General features: G+C 37.5%; 1 protein-coding gene across 8 annotated transcripts in view; it reads left to right on the top strand.

Moving 5' to 3' along the window:
• The window catches only part of RAPGEF6 (Rap guanine nucleotide exchange factor 6), a 191,557-nt gene that overhangs the window by 148,625 nt on the left and 21,140 nt on the right, over positions 1–21,792 (top strand). For 6 of the 8 annotated variants that reach the window (XM_081092608.1, XM_081092604.1, XM_081092607.1 and 3 more), the window contains 5 exons: positions 41–424; positions 8,423–8,634; positions 13,767–13,890; positions 16,772–16,795; positions 20,418–20,638. In XM_081092608.1, the coding sequence (XP_080948734.1) occupies positions 41–424; positions 8,423–8,634; positions 13,767–13,890; positions 16,772–16,795; positions 20,418–20,638 (965 nt within the window). The remainder of the gene's footprint in view (positions 1–40; positions 425–8,422; positions 8,635–13,766; positions 13,891–16,771; positions 16,796–20,417; positions 20,639–21,792) is intronic. The other 2 variants (XM_081092606.1, XM_081092605.1) reach the window with 1 other exon arrangement.

The following is a 21,792-nucleotide window of genomic DNA, read 5'->3' as shown; positions in this document are numbered from 1 at the left end:
TATAAAATAAATTATAAAAAAAACAATTTTTTCCTTTTAGGTATTATTTAAAAAATAACATGGAAACAGAGACCTTATGTTCAGATGAAGATGCTCAAGAACTAGTTAAGGAAAGCCAACTATCCATGCTGCAGCTCAGTACCGTGGAGCTGGCCACTCAGCTGTCAATGAGGGACTTTGATTTGTTTCGTAATATTGAGCCTACTGAATACATTGATGACCTTTTTAAGTTAAATTCCAAAACAGGAAATACTCACTTGAAAGAGTTTGAGGACATTGTAAACCAAGAGACATTCTGGGTTGCCTCAGAGGTTTTAACTGAATCGAATCAGCTTAAACGAATGAAGATTATTAAGCATTTTATTAAAATTGCACTTCATTGTCGAGAATGTAAGAACTTCAATTCCATGTTTGCAATAATAAGGTAAGTTTGTACAAATATGTGTACAATTTTGTCATACTATTAGACATGAAGCTGGTTTTCTTCTTAGGAATTAATGACTAGGAAAGAAAAAGTTTAATAAATAGGTTTTTACTGAAAGTATTCTAAAGACTAATATATATCTTCCACTCTTGGGATACTGGCTTTTTGTCTTTGTTTCTCCCATCTTTCTGTTACTTAAACATTTTTTGGGTGGGGGTGGGCTGTGTGGATGATTGCTTCCCATTTTCCTCCTTTTTCTCCCTTTGCATATGTGCTGCCCAACATTTGGTCTTCTATACTGTTCATCTTGCAGTACCTGCCTCACTGTGATCACAGCATTGTGTTGATGCTCTAACCCAGTGATTTTCAACCTTTTTCATCTCATGGTACACATAAACTAATTGCTAAAATTCTGTGGCACACCAGAAATAATTTTTTTTTTGCCAATCTGGCAAAAAAAAAAATAGGTATAATTTTGATGCATTCGCATGGATGGCTATTGTAATGTTGGCTGTTGTCATTTTTTAATTTGATAATATGAGGGAAAATAAGTTTGTGCCTCTGACTAAACAGTCAGGTATTGCATGTTTTAAAAATTGTGGCACACCAATTGAAAATCGCTGGTCTAGCTAAACATTGTCAATTTTGTCATTTCAAAAAAAACAGTTCTTAGTTTCATTGATCTTTTTTATTATTTTTCTGGCCTCTATTTTATTTTTTTCTATTCTATGTTTATTTCCTTTTTTATCCTAACTTTGGGATAAGTTTCTTCTTTTTACAGTTCTTTGATGCGTAAAGTTATTAGTAGGTAGTTTATTTAAGATCTTTGTGTGTTTTTTTGTAATATGGATGTTTGTCACTATAAACTTCTGTTTTGGAACTGTTTTCTCTGCATCCCATAGCTTTCGTTATGTTGTATATCTATTTTCCTTTGTTTAGAGATTTTTTGAAATTTTCCTTTTGTTTTCTTCTTCGGCACATTGGTGGTTCAGGGGTGTGTTGTTTAATTTCTACTTATTTGTCGATTTTCCAATTGTCCTCTTGTTAATGCCTAGTTTCACACCATTGTGGTTTGGAAAGATACTAAGTATGATTTCAGTCTTAACTTTATTAAGCTTTCTTTTGTGGCTTATCTTCAGATCTATCCTAGAGAATGTTCTGTGCATGCTTGAGAAGAATATGTATTCTACTGATGTTGGATGGAGTGTAATGGATATAGGTTCAATGTTTCCTTACTAGTTTTCTGTCTATATGACCTATTCATTGCTGAAAGTGGGATATTAAAGTCCCCCACTATTATTGTATTGTTGTCTATTTCTTCCTTCAGATCTGTTAGTATTTGCTGAATATATTTTGGCACTCCAGTGTTGAGTGCTCATATATTTACAATTATTGTGTCTTCATGCAGAGTTCACCCTTTTATCATTATGTAATGTAAATGGCCTTTTGTCTCTTGTTATCGTTTTTGGCTTAAAGTCTATTTTGTCTGACATAAATATAGCTAGCCCAGCTCTCTTTTGGTTTCTACTTATGTGGAATATATTTTTCCATCCCCTTCACTTTGAGCCTCTATGTGTCCTTTAAGTTGAAGTGACTTTTTTGTAAGCAACATATAGTTGGATCTTGTTTTTTTTTATCCATCCAACCATTCTGTGCCTTTTCATTGGAAAATTCAGTCCATTTACATTTAGTGTAATTATTGACATGTAAGGACTTACTACTTCCATTTTATATCTCATTTATTTATTTTCTGGCTGTTTTGTAATTCTTTTGTTCCTTCCCAACTCTTTTGCTGTGTTTTGTTGTAAATTGATGATTTTTTGTTGTGGTGTTCTTGGGGACACATCATAGAAGGCAGGGTTCTTTTTTTTTTTTTTTTAATATGTTTTTACTGATTTTAGAGAAAGAGGAAGGGGGGAGATAGAACCATCGACGTGAGGGAGAAACATCTATCAGTTGCCTCCCGAACACACCCTGACTGGGGATCCTGGGGATCATACTGGTGACCTTTTGGTGCACAGGGCGATGCTCAACCAACTGTGCCACACCGGCCAGGGGCCCGAAGGCAGGGTTTTTTGGTAAAGACAGTAATGCTGGTAAAACTAGAAAGCAGCAGGAAAAGAAGACAACCAAATATGAGATGGATTGACTCCATAAAAGAAGCCATAGGCATGAGAATACATACAGGAGTTGAACAGGGCTGTTGAGGACAGGATATTGTGGACATCACTCATTCATAGATATCCACAGGAGTCAGAGTGGACTTAATGACATGTAACATACACATGCTCTGATTCCCTTTTCTTTATCGTTTGTGAGTCTACTATATAGGTTTTTGCTTTGTGGTTGCCATGAAACTTGCATAAAACAATTTATAACAGTATTTAATGCTAATTACTTCAATCACATATAAAACTCTACCCTATAAAACTCTACCCTTTAACTTCCATTTTATGTTTTTAATGTCACATTTACCTTTTATATAGTAGCTATAGTTATTGATATCTTGTCCTTTAACCTTCATACTCTAGTTGAGTGGTTAACACACCTCAAATTACAGTACTGAGATTTTGCAGAATTTTATTACCTTTGTCAAAGTGTTGTATATTTTCATGTGGTTTCACGTTACTACTAGTTTTCATTTCAATTTGAAGATCCCTTTTCAGCATTTCTTGTAAGGCAATTCTAGTGCTGATGAATTCTCAGCTTTTATTTTTCTGGAAAGTGCTTTATTTCTCTAGTATAGTTTTGCCAGATTATTCTTGGTTGGTAGTTTTGGGTTTTTTTTCAGCACTTCAAATATATCATCCCATTCTCTCCTGGCCTATATGATTTCTGCTAAGAATTCTGCTAATAGTCTAATGGGGGTTCCTTTATAGGTTACCATTCTTTTTCTCTTACTGCCTTTAGCATTCTCTCTCTTTCTTTGATTTTTGGCAGTTTTATTATAATGTGTTTTGAAGAAAGTTGTTTTGGATTGAAATAATGGAGTGATCTCACTTCCTGAACTTGGATATTCAGATCTCTTCTCTGGTTTGGAAAGTTTTCTGCCATATTTCTTTAAATAGACTTTCTGCCTCTTTCTCTCTCCTAGAACTCCAATGGTTTGGATATTGATTTTTTTTTTTATGGTTTTCTTTAGATCATGTAGGCTTTCTTTACTCTTTCTTTTATTTTTTTTCCTTAAACTGGGTTATTTCAAAGTTCCTAAACTCTGTCTCACTGATTCTTCCTTCTATTTGGTCTACCCTGGTGCCAGTGCTCTGTATTACACTTTTCATTTCATTGAATTTTTCAGGTTTAGATATTTATTTGGTTCCTTTTTTGCTTTCTATATTTTGAGTATGTATTATTTTCCTAATTTTATTGAATTAACCTGTGTGTATTTTTGTAGCTCATTTGAGTTTCCTTAAAACAACTATTTTGAATTCTTTACCAGGTAAATCATAGATCTCCATGTTCTGGGCTTAGTTATTGGAAGATTATTGTGAACTTTTGGTGAAGTAATATTTTCTTGATTATTGGAGTTTTGCATTTTTGTTTTGTTTGTTTGTTTTTGCATTTGAGATAGCAGTTACCTCCTTTAGTTTTTACTGTCTTCAAGGTTGGGAAAAAAAAAAAGGAAAAAAACCCTTTCATCAACCTTTTATAGATTTTATTGTTTTGCTGTTGTTAATCCTCGCCCAAGGATATTTTTCCATTGATTTTTAGGGAGAGTGGAAGAGAGAGGCAAAGAGAGAGAAATATTGATGTGAGAGACATTGATTGGTTGCCTCCTGCACGAGCCCCAACCAGGGTCCCGGCTGGGGAGGAGCTTGCAACCAAGGTACATGCCCTTGACCGGAATCAAACCAGAGCCCTTTGGTCCTCAGGCCAACACTCTATACACTGAGCCAAACTGGCTAGGGCAACCTTCCTATAGCTTTGATGCCAGGAGCTGGTCCATGCTTGCTGTTTCAAGGGACCTGGCATATATGGCATACTGTTCTTAATATGTTTGCTCACCTTCTAGGCACTATGTGTTTTAACCAAGGTCTCTGAGAAAGGTTGTTTCCCCAGGTAGGGATATTCCCCTGAAGTTAGGGAGGGAATAAAACCCCTCAACTAAGTGCCAGGCGGGTAATTAATCACTTTAACTACGAACAATCATGCTTAAGCTACATAATCTTTACTCCCTGGAATGGAGATAAGAAACGCCCTAACCTTTGTAATAGAGATTGATAGGGTTGAATCAACTGGTATAAATACAGATGTAACAAGACAGCAAGAGACAGAGAGAGAGAGACAGAACCTAGGCACAGAACCTACACAGAACGTTCTCTAGAGACAGAAGAACTTTGCTGGAGAGAACATGGCAAAAGATCCTGGTCAGAAACTGGCCTCAGAACCTAGAGACAGAACCTAGCGAGAGAACATGGCAAAAGATCCTGGACTGAACCTGACTACAGAAATTGGCAAGAGAACCTGACTAGAACCTTGTGACTGAACCAGTCTGGAGAAACTGGGCAGAACCTGGCTGGAGAACCTAGCAAGAGAACATGGACACAGAACCTGGCTGGAGATCCTAGCCAGAACTTCGCTGGAGATCCAGACCAGAACTTGGCTGGAGAACCTGGCTAGAGATCCTGGCTAGGCTGCTGATCAACTGAACGCTGTCTCCGTGTCATTCCTTCTTCGCCGACTCCGTCCACACCTTTGGGGACCCCTGGACCCGCTGGGGTTGGACCCCGGCACTTTGAGGCTTTCCCAGGTGTTGTATGAACACACCTGCTCTATGCTTCCTGCTTTTTCTTGTGGCAGAATTATGAAGCTTGTGTCTTCTCTCAATCCTATAACACATCATGTCCGTTGCTTGTAACGTCTCTTTTGTTTCCTTGATGGTAGCCGTTTGTGGTTTTTCCTTTGCCTGCAGACACCTGCGTATGCTCCCTCTACAAGAGAGCTTGGTCTCAGGACCCTACACAGGGAGTCAGCAGCAGAGCAGGGGGAGGTATGGGTTTGGTACAGGTGCACTGCAGGTGCCCATGGGAGGGATCTATAGGTGAGGTGTTCCCTTTGTCTCCTGGGTGGGCTTCCTGTTGTAGTCCAGAAGCAGTCAGCAGGAACTGCATCCCTGTAACACCTTCCAGGAATCTCATATTCCACACACCCGATCTGCACCTTCCCCTCAGTAATGGAGCTTTCACTCTAATGATTTGGACTCTGTGAGAGAGAAATCAGTGTCCTTGGCATTGTCCCACACAGCTAGGGAAACCAAGCATTCACTCATTGGCCTTCCCTTTACCCCATGGGAGAAACCATGAGCCATCTAGTTTAGCCCTAAGTAGTGCAGGGTGGAATGATGCCAGTAAAGTCAAATTGTTCTTTTTACCTCCTTTAGTGCATCCAAACTCGTTTTGTTTTGTTTTGTTTTGTTTTGTTTTGTTTTACTCCAACCAAATGTTGGAAATTCTCCTCCGGAAACCTGGATTTTCACAAGGCTCTCTTGGCTGTAGGTGACTCCCCAGGTCAGTGTTTTGCAGGTGTTCTCAGACCACAGCTGAGAGAGGCTAGAACACTCCCAATCTCCTGTAGGACACTCCCAAACCTGTACCAAAGCTTAGCTACCTATTATCCGATACACCTGTGATTGAGGCTCCTCCCAGATCCCTTGGAGTATGGTGCAGGGTCCCACAACTCCATCAGAGGCACTTTTGTCCATGGATATATGCCTCATTTTTGTTGTTGGGGTGGGAGAATAAAATGAGGGACATCTTATGCTGCTGTGATGCTGACATCACTCTGTCCAATTGTCTCTTGGTTGAAGTTTGTGGGAATTATATTTTCTGAGCATATTCAAGCGCCTTTCTGTTGCCTTTGAACTTCAGTTTTTAGTTTGTCTAGCTTTAAAATTCTTTTCTTAAATGTTATTTATTGGAAACTTCATAGACATTGGCTCCACAACTAGCATTTTATATAGCTGTTTAAGTTTCTGAGGTTACTTCCCAGATTCTTTGTGTATCTCTAAAGTCATTTACCTTTTCATCTTTTTAGTTCTATACTAGGTTCTCTGGAACTGTGCTGTCTATTCAATCTGTAGATTCAATTCTTTGGTTTCTGGAATGTTTCTTCAAATTTTACCTTTAAATGTTTTCTTTTTTCAGTTCCATTATTTTTGTTTTCTTCTTCAAGGATACCACTTACAGAGATTTTAGAGCTCCTTTGTCTTCCATATCTGTTGTCTTTCATCCTTTCCAACTGTACATTTCAATTGATTGCTTTTACTAATTGTTTTTTTCATGTCACTTGCATGTTTTTTAGCAGTGTCATTTTTTGTTTATGTAGGTTCCATTGTGGCCTTCATTTCTCTGTTTGTTTTATTTTTTCTTCCCTTTTTTTCTGAACTTTACTTTTTTTATCAACTTCTCTTACCATGTTTTTTCTAAACTCTGATCACTGCATTAAGCTCTTTACTTACTTTGTTAAATCATTTGAAATCATGGCTACGTTGTTAATTACTCCCAGTTTTTATTTAATTGTTGGCAACATTGTTTTGCTTTTATTTTTTAAAATACTTGTTTTTCCTTGTGGCAGCTTGTTATAGATCCTGTGTTCATTCCTTCTTTTTAAATGACATGAGTTTTCTTATACCAACTATTTGCAGGAGGTTCCTGTGGGAGAGGAGCCAGGGTAGTATTAGAGGCTAGCAGGAATTGAACTTGTATGTGAATAGTTTTACTTTTTACTTCTTTTCAGCAAATAAAGATTGGCACCTTTGGGCTGTTTATAACTAAGAGTTTCTCCTTTCTATCCTGTCTCACTGTTAAATTGCTTCTCGCCATGATGTTCTATTACTGTGCGTACTGTTATCATCTTATTTTCCCTGACACTCCCTCATCATAAAGAACAGAGTCTAGCCCCTGCCTAATTCTGTCAGCCTATGGTCTCTGTTGTGTTGTATCAAATAAGAGATTGCTGTTTTTGCCTTCAGGGTGATTACATGCTTTGGAGAACTGTGCTTTATCAGCTTGCATTGAAATCTTCAGCTGTGACATCATTTTTTCAGTATTTCACATACTTCTGATTTGACCTTGACTATTCTTTGTCGTCCTTTCTAATGGGTTTAGGAGTTATAGATATCTACTTATTTCATTGGAAATGAAATTTGCATTGTTATTCATTTTTGTAGTTGTTTGGAATGGTTTCTGAGAAACAAAGGGAACAAAGATATCGTCATACCTCAAAATAACACGAGAATATTTTAAATAAAAGGGTATGATTGAAAGTCAGGTGGCTTAGAATAAAAGTGGGATTACTAGTGAGAAAATTGAGACACTGCTTATGTGCTATTCATGTGACAGCCTACCTATGGGATATTAGTATAGAAGTAAAGGGATAGGGAAGAGTTGAAGCCTAATTGGCATGAATTATTTTTCAACTTAGGGCTATCTGAGGGTGTTTAAAATCCTGTAGAACTGAGACACTGAATATATGGAAGCCCTGGGGGAAGGGATGAGTACCTAGGGATATGGAAATAATGCAGTCAGGGACATTAGTGTACAAAATCTCAGAGAAGGAAGATTGCCTCAGCCCCAGAATTACCTCACTCATATAACAGTTGTGCTCAGCATTACTTAAACCACTCACAAATAGATAGTATCTCCATAAAGTTATTTCTAAGTAAAGCAAATAATATTGTGATACTTGGTTTATTTTGAAGTTGTGTGTTTTATGGAATTATTTTTTGCCTATTAGCATGTAAACTATAAGGTAAAGGCTATAGGTATACAACTATAGGTAAGTAATGTAGTTTCTCTGAAAGAGGATTTTCCTGTTTTATGATCAAGGAATCCTTTTTATTTATTTATTTTATGGTTCTCTCTGTTTATTTCAATACATTGAAATATTTCCCTGCTTAGTTTAGATTTATTAGAGAAACATGGTTTATGCACTTTATCTGCCTGAGTCCTTTGTCTTACCCAGATCTCTTTTTAATGTTTTGATTCTCATCCTTGGCAGTGGCTTGAACCTGGCATCTGTAGCACGACTCAAAGGTACTTGGGAAAAGTTACCAAGCAAGTATGAGAAACACCTGCAAGATCTGCAAGACCTTTTTGATCCATCTAGAAACATGGCCAAGTATAGAAATATTCTTAGTAGTCAAAGCATGCAGCCTCCAATTATTCCACTCTTCCCCGTTGTCAAGAAAGATATGACATTTCTACATGAAGGTATGTAAAAGTTATTTGAAAATTAGCATGTTTAACTTCAGCTGATTTTAGAGAATTGTGATTTATTATATCAAATACTAGGGGCCCAGTGCACAAATTCGTGCACATTGAAAGGAACTGTGGGCTGTGAGACTGTGGTAGGCACAGGGGCGGATCTTGGCCCATCCTCCCCACCCCCACCTGGCCCCTCCCACCATGGCCCCCAGTCCCCTGTCTGCCAGCAGCTCTGCTCCTGCCACTGCCATCCTACGTGGTGACAGCATGGAGAGATTGGGGCCGGCACCAGCAGTGGGTGCAAGCAGTAGCTGCTGCCCCAATTGCCCTTCAGGAGCAGGGGGAGGTGGAGAAGCCCTCAGGGGCGATCAGGGCCGGCAGCCATCACTTGCACCTTCTGGTGGCACCGAGTGATAGGGACTGGCGCTGGGCACTGGCTGAAGGTGCAAGTGGGGCAGGCGCTGGCAGTGGGTGTGAGAGGCGGCTCTGGTGCCAGCAGCGGGTGTGAGCAGGGCTGGCACCGGCAGCAGGTACAAGTGCTGAGAAGGATAGCGATCGGCGCCCCGCCTTGGTCTGGAACTCCTGCTCACCTGCTCCACCATCCCGCCACAGCCAACTTCCGGCATGTTCCGCACATGCCCCCTGGTGGTGGTCAGTGCATGTCATAGAGACTGGTTCAGTTGTTCTTTTCAATGATGTGGGTTTTGGATTCCTAAAATTTGCTGCATTTAACTGGGTAAACTTTAGTGATATATATTATGCTGAAAAGATATCCTATATAATAAAAGGCTAATATGAAAATAGACCAACTATAGAAAACATTTTGATATTATCTAGTCAAGTGGAACACTGCCAATGTTGTTAGAGTTCTCATTGTTCCTCATCCTTACCACACATGGTAAATTTATTTTTGTTTTTTTTGGTTTGTTTGTTTGTTTTTTTAATTTATTGCTTAAAGTATTACAAAGGGTATTACATATGTGTCCATTTTATCCCCCCGCCCTAGACAGTCCCCTAGCCTCCCCTATCCCCCAGTGTCTTATGCCCATTGGTTATGCTTATATGCATGCATACAAGTCCTTTAGTTGATCTCTTACCCCCCTACCTCCTGCCCCCCAACCCTCCCCGGCCTTCCCGCTGCAGTTCGACAATCTGAGGCAGCTCTGCCTCTGTATCTATTATTGTTCAAAAGTTTATAATGGTCTCTATTATCCATGAATGAGTGAGATCATGTGGTACTTTTCCTTCATTGACTGGCTTATTTCACTTAGCATAATGCTCTCCAGTTCCATCCATGACGTTGCAAATGGTAAGAGTTCCTTCCTTTTTAGAGCAGTATAGTATTCCATCGTGGAGATGTACCACAGTTTTCTAATCCATTCATCTACAGATGAGCACTTAGGCTGTTTCCAGATCTTAGCTATGGTGAATTGTGCTGCTATGAACATAGGGGTGCATATATCCTTTCTGATTGGTGTTTCTGGTATTTTTGTTTTTTACCTATTCCAACAGTAGTGTGGTTTAATTTGCATTTTCCTTATTATAATGAGGAAGAGCACCCTTTTATATATTTACTTGTTCTCTTGTCAATTGTCAATTTGGGTTTCTTGCCAGTTTTTTATTAGGTAGTCAGCTGTTAAATAAAATGTTTAAGAATTTTTTTTATAAACCTTGGGTATGAAACAAATTGTCTTAAGGTTTCTTTTGGTGAACAGCAAGTTCCTAGTTTTAAAAGCCTAATTTGTTTATCTTTTACCATATGTTTCATCCAAAGTCTTCCTGAATTGTTGTGAGGGTTTTTTGTGGGTTATTTTGTTTTATTTTGTTTTGGTTGGGTTTGGGGGTTTTATTTGCATGGTATTTGTCCTACTCCATAAACTAGCTAACTGTACACTATTTCAGCAATTTTTAACCATTGTGCTGCAAAATTTTTAAAACATGCAATACCTGACCTCTTTTCCCTTAGATTGTCATATTTAAAAAATGATAAAAGCCAATAATAGCTTTCTGGTGTGAATATATCAAAATTATACCTTTTTTTCAGGTCAGCAAAAATTTAAATTTTGGTATGTCTACAGAATTTTATTAATTAGTTTATGTGAGTCGTGAGATGGAAAAGTTTGAAAATCAGTGCCCTATTTTACTATTTTGCTGGTGTTACACTAGACATAGTATTTCTACTTACTGATATTAGTTAGGTTAATATTCATTAGTACTTTTCTGTGTGTCAGGCAATACAAAGAACTTAGACCATTTAAATTTTATTTACTCACCTCTAAATTATATGCATTTATTGCCCTGCCCTTAAGTCCTACATGATACTATCATTGTTTAGTAAAGTCAGTATTTATTTAGCTTTACCTGTACAACGATGATGTGTTACTATTTTTCATTCTTTTCTGCATTTCAAAGCTTCCATATTGATGGGGGATTTTTTTCCCCTGTAGAAAGCTGTTCATTATTCCCTTAAGTGCAAGTCTGATGAAATATCTTAGTTTTTGTTTATCTGAAAATATATTTACTTCATATTCATACTTAAGGCATAATTTTGGTGAGATAACATTCCTTCTTCTGGCTCCCATTGTTAATGTTAAGAAGTCAGTTGTCAGTCTTACTTGCTGTTTCTTTGACTGTATTCTGCTCTTTTGCCCATAGCTGCTTTATAGTGTTCTTCTCTACTTTTGCTATAATGTGATTAGGTGTGGGATTTTGGTTTTGTTTTAATTCTGACTTGTTTATAAAAGATCCTGAAACCTGCATTTTGATATTTTTCATCAGTTTTGAAAAATCCTCTCATTCTGTCTTCAAGTTTTTTATTGTCCTCCTGAGTTTTCTTTTAGGGATTTTTATTTCACTTCTGTTAGACCTGGTTACTGCCCCTATTATCTCATATACTGTTTTATGTATTTCTCATCTTTCTGTCTCACCATGCTCTATTCTGGATATTTTCTTCCAACCTGTTGTTCAGTTAATTAATACTCTTTTTAGCTATGTCTAATTTACTGTTAAATTTATCAGTAAGTTCCTAATTACTCTGTGTGTGTTTTTCCAGTTTTACAGTTTACAAATTTATTTTTTCATCTTCTTGATCTCTGCCAGAGTTCTCAGTGTTATTGTTTTTATATCTTTACACATATTCAATATAGTTATTTTAAGTCTATCACTATTAACTCCATAATCTGGGTCCTTTGTGGGTCCCTTTCTGTTGTCCTTTTTATTTTAATTATGTTATCTTTTGTCCTGATGGCCCTGGTTATTTTTGACCAAATAAATGTTGTGTATTAAAAAATTACAGAAATAATCTGGTTTCAGATGATGTTTCATTCCTCCAGAGAGAATTGATACCTTGCTTCTGCCAGGCAGCTAGGGCATCTAGCAATGCAAGATTACTTCATTTTCACATTTTGAGATAGTTTAACATTGAACTTTTACTCCAGTCTACATTCAGTTCATTCTTAGTCCCCAAAATATAGCCCTTCAGGATCTCAACCCAAAGCATTGGAGGCTTACCTGGACTTGTTATTTCCTCCAACCTAAAAAGACAGGGTGGCACTCCTCAGTTTTGCAGCTCAGCATCCCCCTTTACTGAAATCAGCAGATGGAAAATGCTAAACCTGCCCCAGATCTTCATTCGTTCAGATCTTCACAGCCTGAATATCTTTTGATGCCTTAAAACATTTTCAGCTTTTGTCCAAATTTTCTAATATTTCTCAGCAAAAGTGTTGTTCAGACTACCTAATTGTACTCCCCCCCTCCTTCATTATCACTCCTTTTTCATAAGATCTTTTGATGCTTTGACATGCTCCCTCAAAATATATTTAGGCGACTTGAAAGCACTTTTGGAGATTATTTTGTTTCCAACTCATATTGAAACCCTGAACAATGTGTATGTCCAATGTATAGGTGCTGTTTACTATGAGACAAGGGGCCACTTCCAGACCTATATGGCTCTCAAACTTGTCTTCACAGACAGTGGCACCTCAAGGGCTGCCATGGGAGATAAGTGGGGTTATGCTAACTGTTAAAGACAGGTGTGAGCCTTAGCTGGTTTGGCTCAGTGGATAGAACGTTGGCCTGCGGACTAAGGGGTCCCAGGTCCAATTCCGGTCAAGGGCACATGCCCGGGTTGCAGACTTGATCCCCAGTGGGGGGGTGATCTCTCTCTTCCTCTTCCTTCCTCTCTGAAATCAATAAAAATACATTTAAAAATAAGAAAAGACAAGTGTGAAAAAAAAACAACAACACTGCTGTAGACAGATTGCTCTTTAAACATACTTTTTGCCTTGTGGTTTGAACTGGGCGAGCCAACAAATGAGCTTTTAGTCTGGTCTTCTACCTACTCTTTTCAAAGAAAAGTAAACCATTTTGAAAGTTATGTGAATTATTCTCGAAGAACTACTTAACAGTACAGAAACAAAAATTATGAAGCTTATAAATGAGCAAATTTGTATTAAATGATTAAAGTCATGATTGTAAATTCGAGTTCTGGGAGAGGCAAAATGAATGGCAGACTAAAAAATGTTTATCCTTGTGAGCCAGCCACCTCTTAATTTTAACTAATTATTGCCATTTGGGAAAATAGACCTACTATTATTTAATTTCTCATCTAATCCTTTCCCTTTTTATCTTCAAGAGAAGGCAGAAATTCTTGTTTTCATGGGATATCTTCTACTTCTTAAATGTTAACAACTTGTTTAACAATTTTCCAAGTATTGTAAACCAGAGAAAACTCACTGGGTTAATTAAGCCCAAAGCTCATTCTTTGTGACCTCTAGTTAAAAAGTTCACTGCCCAAAAGAGAAAATGCTGGTACCTGCCTGAGAGTGGGCTGAGCAACTGGAGAGTTCGATTTGAGGAGCTGCTCATTTTACTAGTGTGCCTATAACATAAATGGAATTGGTTTTAGAAGCTATGCTGTTGTCACTTCATAATTGTTACTCTCCCTAGAAATACAATTCCTCCCTATAGCTCATTCCCTGGGAGCAGGGTTGAACCATCTATGGTTTATCAATTTTAAAAAATAAGAGTGACAGTTTGAGAAAGTTATTTATACCCCCAAGAATAATAAATTGGCTTCTGCTACCTTTATATAGATACTTTAATTTTGAAAATTATAAACTTTTACTTTTATTCCATAGGAAATGACTCCAAAGTAGATGGTTTAGTAAATTTTGAGAAGCTAAGAATGATTGCCAAGGAAATCCGTCAAGTTGTTAGGATGACTTCTGCTAACATGGACCCAGCTATGATGTTCCGACAGAGGTATGGTAGTGAAGTGTGTAAAGTGTTATAGAGTGGCATCAAAAGTGATATATTCAAAATAATAATATGTCATTTTTTGACGATTTACCATTGTTATATGCTGTACAAGGTGCTTTATACAATCTCAAAATAATCATTTATCACAGTAACCTTTAAAGGTAGGTAATATTGACCTTCCTTTTACATATGAAGAAACTGAAGTTAAGAGAGTTACGTAATAATGCCCAGGATTACATAATTTTCTGAGATTTGAACCCTAGTTCTGCATTACATTTTTAAGCACATGGGTAGTTCTGTATTGTTATTGTTACCTAAAATATTAGCTAACTTAATTATAAGTTGCTGATTTTTACTGAAGTTACCACAAAGGACAGATGCTTTCATCTGATTTCTAACCTAATTTGTAAAATATTAATGTGCATATGTCTTTTATTTTTACTGAATATTTTTTAGTTCTAGCTCCAGCTAAGTCATACTTTATTCTTCTAAAATACATTCTTTTTCTCAAGTCATGGTATTCCTTTTTATTTATGTGTAAGTTCTTTAAACAGAATTTAGAAAGTGCAGACTTAAACATATTCCTTCTTTAATAAAAATGGAAAATATTATTTTAGTAGTAGTAGTCGTCCATATTAAAGTTATCTTCTAAAAATGCCTTGTAAAACTGATTTTTAATGTAACAACAAAGACTTCCTCAAATTCTATGGAACTTAAACATGAAGTATGTTGTTAAGCTATTCCCAGTAATTTTTATAATTTTCAGAATAAACAGTAGAGGTTTAATTTTTGACCTAATTTTCCTCTGGGCCTATGTGTATGGGTAGCTTCAGTACATAAAGAGCTTTAGAAAGGAAATATTTACAGAGGCAGACACAATTCCTTTGACTTAATAAATACAGTTTAGTAAGAAAACAAAAATATTTGGTTCTTTAAAAATCAGAAATGGAATTTTTATAACCAAACAGAATTAGTGTGTGTTAGGATTGGTTCTTTTGTTTTATTTTATTTTATTTAAATTACTGTTCAGAGGCCTTTGTTTTTGTAAGTAGTTGCTCTGGTGGTTGGTTGATCTAGTTAAGAGTTTCTCAAGCTATGGAGGAAGGGTGTCAGGTCTCCCCTGCGAATCACTAACTGTAATGAGAGATGTGATTGCTTAACAATGTGTAAGCAGAAAACAGTAAGGAACAGGGACCAAAGCAAATCTAGAGGCGGGTTTGTTTATTTCATTGTTTGTTTTTTAAGTTTTGTTGTTGTAGCATGCCCCTGTACAGTGGCCCCACCACTGCATGTTGTCTTACATGGGCCTTCATTTACTCTCGTACATGTTAGCACTCTGGCTCCTGAAGACATAATGAATCTGCAACTCTGCCAGACCAGTTAATAATATACTAAGTACAGCTATGCTTCAGAAATGAACAAAGAATGAAAACCTGAAGAAGAAATTAATAAACTCAGCTATTTTCTTGGGAATAGCCTGGGCTAAATGGAATATAGTATAGAAGAAAGTGAAACATTTATAATTAGATGGCACTGAACTTTTCCTGAGTCAGTTTTGTCATCCAGACTAAAATGTACTATTTTTCTTAAACAAATAATTGTCCATTTTGGTGGTGCATATTACATAGTGTGGACAAAGTAACCCCTTTATTTTAACAGTAATCAATTTACTGTCTGAAAAACAATCTTGGACTGCCCACACTAGAACTCATTCCGTGCACTAAGGCCAGTGGGGGATTGGGAGGAGCACAAAAATATCTACACTAATAAAAGAGAAAGATGCAAATTGACTGTACCTTTGTGATGCCCATCAGCCAATCAGGAGTGAGTATGCAAATTAACCCAACAAAGAAGCCAGGTTAATTTGCATATGCAGGTGCCAAGTGGCTGGGGGCAGGGTGGGACAAAGGCCTTCTGCCCCGCCCCAGCTGCTCCAGGCCTCTGGGCAGCTAGAAACATCGGCAGCTCCGGGCTAGAGCTAAGGGGGAAAGGCGGAAAGCCAGAGGAGGGAAGGCCCATTCTTGCATGAATCTTTGTGCATCAGGCTAAATAAATAAGAATAAAAATTTTAGCCCTATCCAGTTTGGCTCAGTGGATAGAGCGTCAGCCTGTGGACTCAAGGTTCCCAGGTTCGATTCTGGTCAAGGGCATGTACCTTGGTTGTGGCCACATCCCCAGTAGGGAGTGTGCAGGAGGCAGCTGATCGATGTTTCTCTCTCATCGATGTTTCTAACTCTATCCCTCTCCCTTCTTCTCTGTAAAAAATCAATAAAATATATTAAAAGAGAGAATAATAATTTTAAAACTGCCTTTATTCAATCCAATTGTACTATAAGGATATACAATATAATAAAAATTTTGATATATTTTTACTTTTTAGGTTGAATTTCCTGGTTCAAATTTCTTATAAAATTTGAATGTTGTTGAACTTGTCAGAGAAATTTCTGCACTTAAAAGCGAAATTATAAATCTTTCTTAACATTTCATCCTGTCATTTAAATAAGTGGCTCAAAAATGCTCTCTAAAAAATATTTAAAAGTTCTATTCCACAATTTAAGGTTTTCCCTAAATACCTAGGTTTTACAATTTCAGTAAATAAATGTTTTCCCTTAAGCTTATTAACATAAGCCTCTAGATGAATTAGGTTTAAAATAGAATTAGTTTAAAAGCATATTTTTAAAATATTGTAGGGGTTTTTGACTTTTAGTACCTATCATTATTCCTCTGCATTCCATTAAAGACATGTTACTGCTAAGCTGCCATTTTTCCTAGTAAATGTTTCTGTTCTGTTCTGTCTTCAGAGTTTTTCTGGTCTCACCTGTTGTCTTTTTTCTGTGCTTTCCTTTCACACACATGCTTCAATGTTTGTGGCTCTTGCTTACAGGAAGAAGAGGTGGCGGAGTCTGGGGTAAGTGTAGAGATGAATGCAACTGGAATGAAGGTTGTGCAACTCTTAACATATACTCATCCTTCTCATTAATGCACGCACATAAAAGAGCATGTGTCCTATTAACCCTGTCAGCCTACATTCCTGACAAATGCCTTTCGCTAACTAGGTGAAAGCAGTGATAGAACTAGCTTTTATTTTCTTTACTTTTTTATTATTGACGTTCCAAAAGTCCCTTTCTTTTGTTAATGATGATGATGATGATGATAGGAAATACTTGTTCTGTGCTTACTATTTGCCATACATTGTTCTAAGCACGTTATATGAATTATTTAATTATTCAAACCATGCTATGAAATGAATACTGTTATTCCCATGGTACGGACAGGGAAGTTAAAGTTGTCCAAATCCTTACAACTCACTAGTGGTGGATCCAAACCTAGGTAATCTGGTTCCAGAGTCCACACCATTTTCTTTTATTCAAATGTCATGTTTTATAAAAATAAATATGTAAGTATAAAAATGGATAAGAGATTTGGTTATAAAGGTTAAGTTTTGACATCAGTTTTCCAAAAAGAGACAGTCCTTATCCTAACTATACTATAAAATTGAGTTAGTAAATAATTGAAATAGAAGATGACTTTAATTCCTCAGATCTTGTAATACCATGAAAGTTACAGCATTGATTGAATTTTATTTTAAATTTCTCCTACTTTTAAAGATTCCCTTATCTCTCTTAAAACTGTAATAGAATCAGAAACTGCCACCTTTTGTTCAAGTAAGTTCAGATCTCTGCCTATACGTAGCTAGATAACTATTTAGAATTTTTAGGATCTAATAAAACATCTTATGTAGTCCTTTTGTTTTTTGATGAAGAAAGAGATGGTGGCCCTAACTGGTTTGGCTCAGTGGATAGAGTGTCAGCCTGTGGACTGAAGGGTCCCAGGTTCAATTACGGCGAAGGGCACATGCCTGTGTTGCGGGCTCGATCCCCAGTAGGGGACATGCAGGAGGCAACCAATCAATGATTCTCTCTCATCATTGATGTGTCTCTCTTTCCTCTCTCTTCCTCTCTGAAATCAATAAAGATATATATTTTTTTAAGAAAGAAAAAGAGATAGTGTTTGTGGATGAGAGGATTGCATAAGAAGAATTTCATTAATTTAAGATTATAATGAATCATGAAGTTAGAAGTTTTTATTACATGTTAGAAGAATTTTTGATGAGCCACTTACTTGAGTCCTGTCTTGTTTGTGGTCTTGTTTTCTGTTGAAGTTTGGTAAACTTGAATTTTCTTCCGCCTTTTCCTCCCTTCTTTGTGTGTTGCTCATGTGTTTTCTTCTGTATTATATACATTTATGCATTGGTCTTTTCTTGTTCTTCTCACTGGTAATAGATATTATATTCTGGCATTACTGTTATGAAGAGGAGGACTTGGTCACTATATCATAGTGGGAATTTGGGGTGTTTGAATGCTTTATGCACCACATTCACTGATGATTCAGCTTTACTATATGATGCAAGCAGACACTAGGTATTTACACCTTTGCTTCAGAGCATTTTCTGTTTTGGAAGTAGAAGACATTTTGTTGTCAATTTATCACAGTGTTTTCATTTATTAGAAATGTTGTATGTATGTTTGATTTGTTGTGTGTGTGTGCATGTGTGTCAATGTCAACTAAGATAAAAGTATTAAATATTTGTATTAAAATGTGCTGCTAATTATGGGGCTTGATTTAACTGCATTTCTTTGAATCTAAGACATTAATTGTTGGACACAATTATTTTAGGTACCATTAAACTTATACTTGATAAAAGAGCTCTTATATAAACTTAAGTATGTATTTTTATCACATAACAGTTTTATATTCATAAAAAGGAATATAAGCAAATTAAATTGGTTAAGTCTTTCTAAAACTTCTTCATATTAAGAATATACATCTTCTAAATCATTTTTATAGTTATTAGTTTCTGGATTTTTTTCCACCCAAACAATATTGCCATCAAATGTGTTAGTAATGCAACATTTTTTTAAACAAGTCGTAAAAGAGGTAAAAGCTACTGCTCTTAGGCTGGCTTTGCAAATACAGCTAGTCTCCTTTTAATGCCTGCTTTCGGACTTGTCAGATTCACTACCTCCTTAAAATCATGCCAAAACCGGTTTGGCTCAGTGGATGGAGCGTCGGCCTGCGGACTGAGAGGTCCCGGGTTCGATTCCGGTCAAGGGCATGTACCTGGGTTGCGGGCACATCCCCGGTGGGGGATGTGCAAGAGGCGGCTGGTCGATGTTTCTCTCTCATCGATGTTTCTGACTCTCTATCTCTCTCCCTTCCTCTCTGTAAAAAATCAATAAAATATATTTTAAAAAAATCATTTGGTTCCTGGGTTAATAGAGTAATTCACTAATGTCATTGGATTTTCCTCCAAACCATTCTGCAAGCTTTGAAGTTTTCTGCAAGTATAATTGGTCACAACTATGTCATAGTTTCTGCCTAACCAATAGCAATTGAAAGTTGCCATCAAAATGTAAGACACACCCTATTTCAAAGATCTTAAAATTCTGAAAGAGAAAATATCTAACACATTTACAACTTTGTTTCACTTAATTTACAATGAAAACACTAGTATTTTAGTGTCTGTTTTAAACTTGTTATATGAATACTGAAGAACAAATTATCATATAGTTGTGGTCTATGTATTTGGAATGTTTTTGTGTAAATATTAGGCTAATTTAGAAAACCCATAGATACATACCTTTGTTATTTTGGAATGGCAACTGCCTTTAAAATCAAATTCATCATAAAACCTCATGTTGGCTTGCCTTGTTAGAAAGGACAAATAGCATTGTTTCGAGTTTTCCTCTGGTTTTAGATTTAGTCATTGTACAAGGGCGTTGGTCAAAACGAGTAGAATTGGGTGAAACTAAAGCTAGTTTGAATTGTGGTTATTTCTGCCCAGCTTGCCGTTCCATCACATCAGACCCCCCCAGTCCTAGACCCACATATTGCCTAACCATATAATATGTGAGTGGAAGTATTGAGTAGCTTTTACTTGCATTTCTGACTATATTGAATTAAGTATAAATCCTGTTATTTTTCTTACTGGTTATCTCTTTGAATTTTGACCAACATCTGGATACTTGTAAAATTGGTCAGCATGCCAAGAGTGGGCCTGCTGCAGACTGGTACAGTGATGGCCGTACATGTCCAAAGCAGCACAGGCAAGCAAAGCTGCTCTAGAAACTTGCATGCTGAAGAGCCCTGCTGCAGAGATCGGGCTGTGGATGGACTTGTCCTAACTCTGGCTCTTGCCATATATTCAAAGGAGGGGTGAGCACCAGGATCAGAGGATGCTTTTACTCTTGACAGTTGTGCCATGGGTTACACAGGCACAAACACAAGTCTGATTAAATTCATTGCTAAGGGAAGAATTATTCTTTTGAATTCTGCACGTTGCCAAATCTTAAAACTTAGAAGATTGCCCTATATGCCATATTACTTCACATTAATGCTATCCATCTTTTAACTCATTTACATCAGCATGCAATAAATAGTATTAACAGAACAAAATCATTTTCATTTCAGCCTGCCATGTTTAATTCTCATCTTTACAGCCCCTTGTTGTGGTCTCCATATTCTTACAGGTCATTGAGTCAAGGCAGTACAAACTCAAACATGCTAGATGTTCAGGGGGGTGCTCACAAAAAAAGAGCACGCCGTAGCTCTCTGCTTAACGCTAAGAAGCTATACGAGGACGCCCAGATGGCAAGGAAGGTGAAGCAGTATCTTTCCAGTCTGGATGTGGAGACAGATGAGGAGAAGTTCCAAATGATGTCATTGCAGTTGGAGCCTGCATATGGTACCTGTGAGTACAAGTTTTCTCTTATGTGCACTAATGCACAATAAAATAAAAATTTACTTCTCTAGAGTTGTGCTGAAGTACCAAGAAAATTAACTTTCACTCACAAAAGATTACTGACATAAGCCAAGATCATGTTATCCTGTTAATCAGAGAATTCCACCCATTCCTGATTACCTTAGGGGAGAGATAGAGGGGTAAGTAGTTCATCTTTTAAAAGCCTTAAAAAATCTTCTTGTAAAAACAGGAACATTATACTGAAGCCCTTCTGTTTCAGAACATTTTTACCTTCATCCCTAAATTCATAGTAAAAATAAATGAAATGTTTACCTTTTGAAAAATGTCATGGATGGTATTTACCAAATAGAAGATGCAATAAATTTAATTAAAACACAGTTAGAGATCATAGGTATATCATAGGTGTCAGTAAGGTAAAACAAGAAAAATCAGACACATTCTGATATTGTTAATATATAAAATATATAATGGGCAAAAGAGAGCCTGTTCTCAAAATTGAAAAATTTTTTTCAAGTACAAAATAATGCATGTGTGTCTGGGGCAAGGAAATCATGAGTTGTAAAAACAGAAATCAGAGATGATACAATATACTGCATTTGTTGTAAACAAAATAAAGATGGCGTTAAATTATAAGTGAACTAGAGGCCTGGTGCACGAAATCGTGCATGAGTATGGTCCCTAGGCCTAGCCTGCGATCGGGGCCATCTTCCCCAGCTGCCGGCAGCTGGCCCCGCCCCCCGCCACCACCCACTCTGGTTCGCCATCCAGTGATGGGAGCCTGACAGCCAGGGGAAGGACCCAGAGATCAGCTGTTCCCGCCTGCTCACCAGCCCCGCCCCTGCCGCAGGTTACCCTCTATGTGGGCCGACCGGCGGGATGGGGGCCTTAACCTGGCGCCGCGTGCACCCCCCACCACCTACCCCGGTTCCCCATTTGCCATCAGCGATTGGAACCTACGGGCCAGAGGGAGGGACCAAGAGGTCAGCCTGTTCCGCCTACTCGCCAGTCCCGCCCCCCGCTGCCACCCACCCCAGTCCCCAGTTCACCATCAGCGATCAGAGCCTGCTGGCCGGGGAAAGGGACCAAGAGATGATCAGTGCACCTCATAGTGACTGGTCGAGTGGTCGTTCTGGTCGTTCTGC

The sequence above is a fragment of the Myotis nattereri genome, assembly GCF_964212035.1.
Source record: "Myotis nattereri genome assembly, chromosome: 5".
NCBI classification, from domain to species: domain Eukaryota; kingdom Metazoa; phylum Chordata; class Mammalia; order Chiroptera; family Vespertilionidae; genus Myotis; species Myotis nattereri.
Note: the sequence above shows the minus strand (reverse complement) of the source record. Positions and strands in the feature narration are given on the sequence as shown.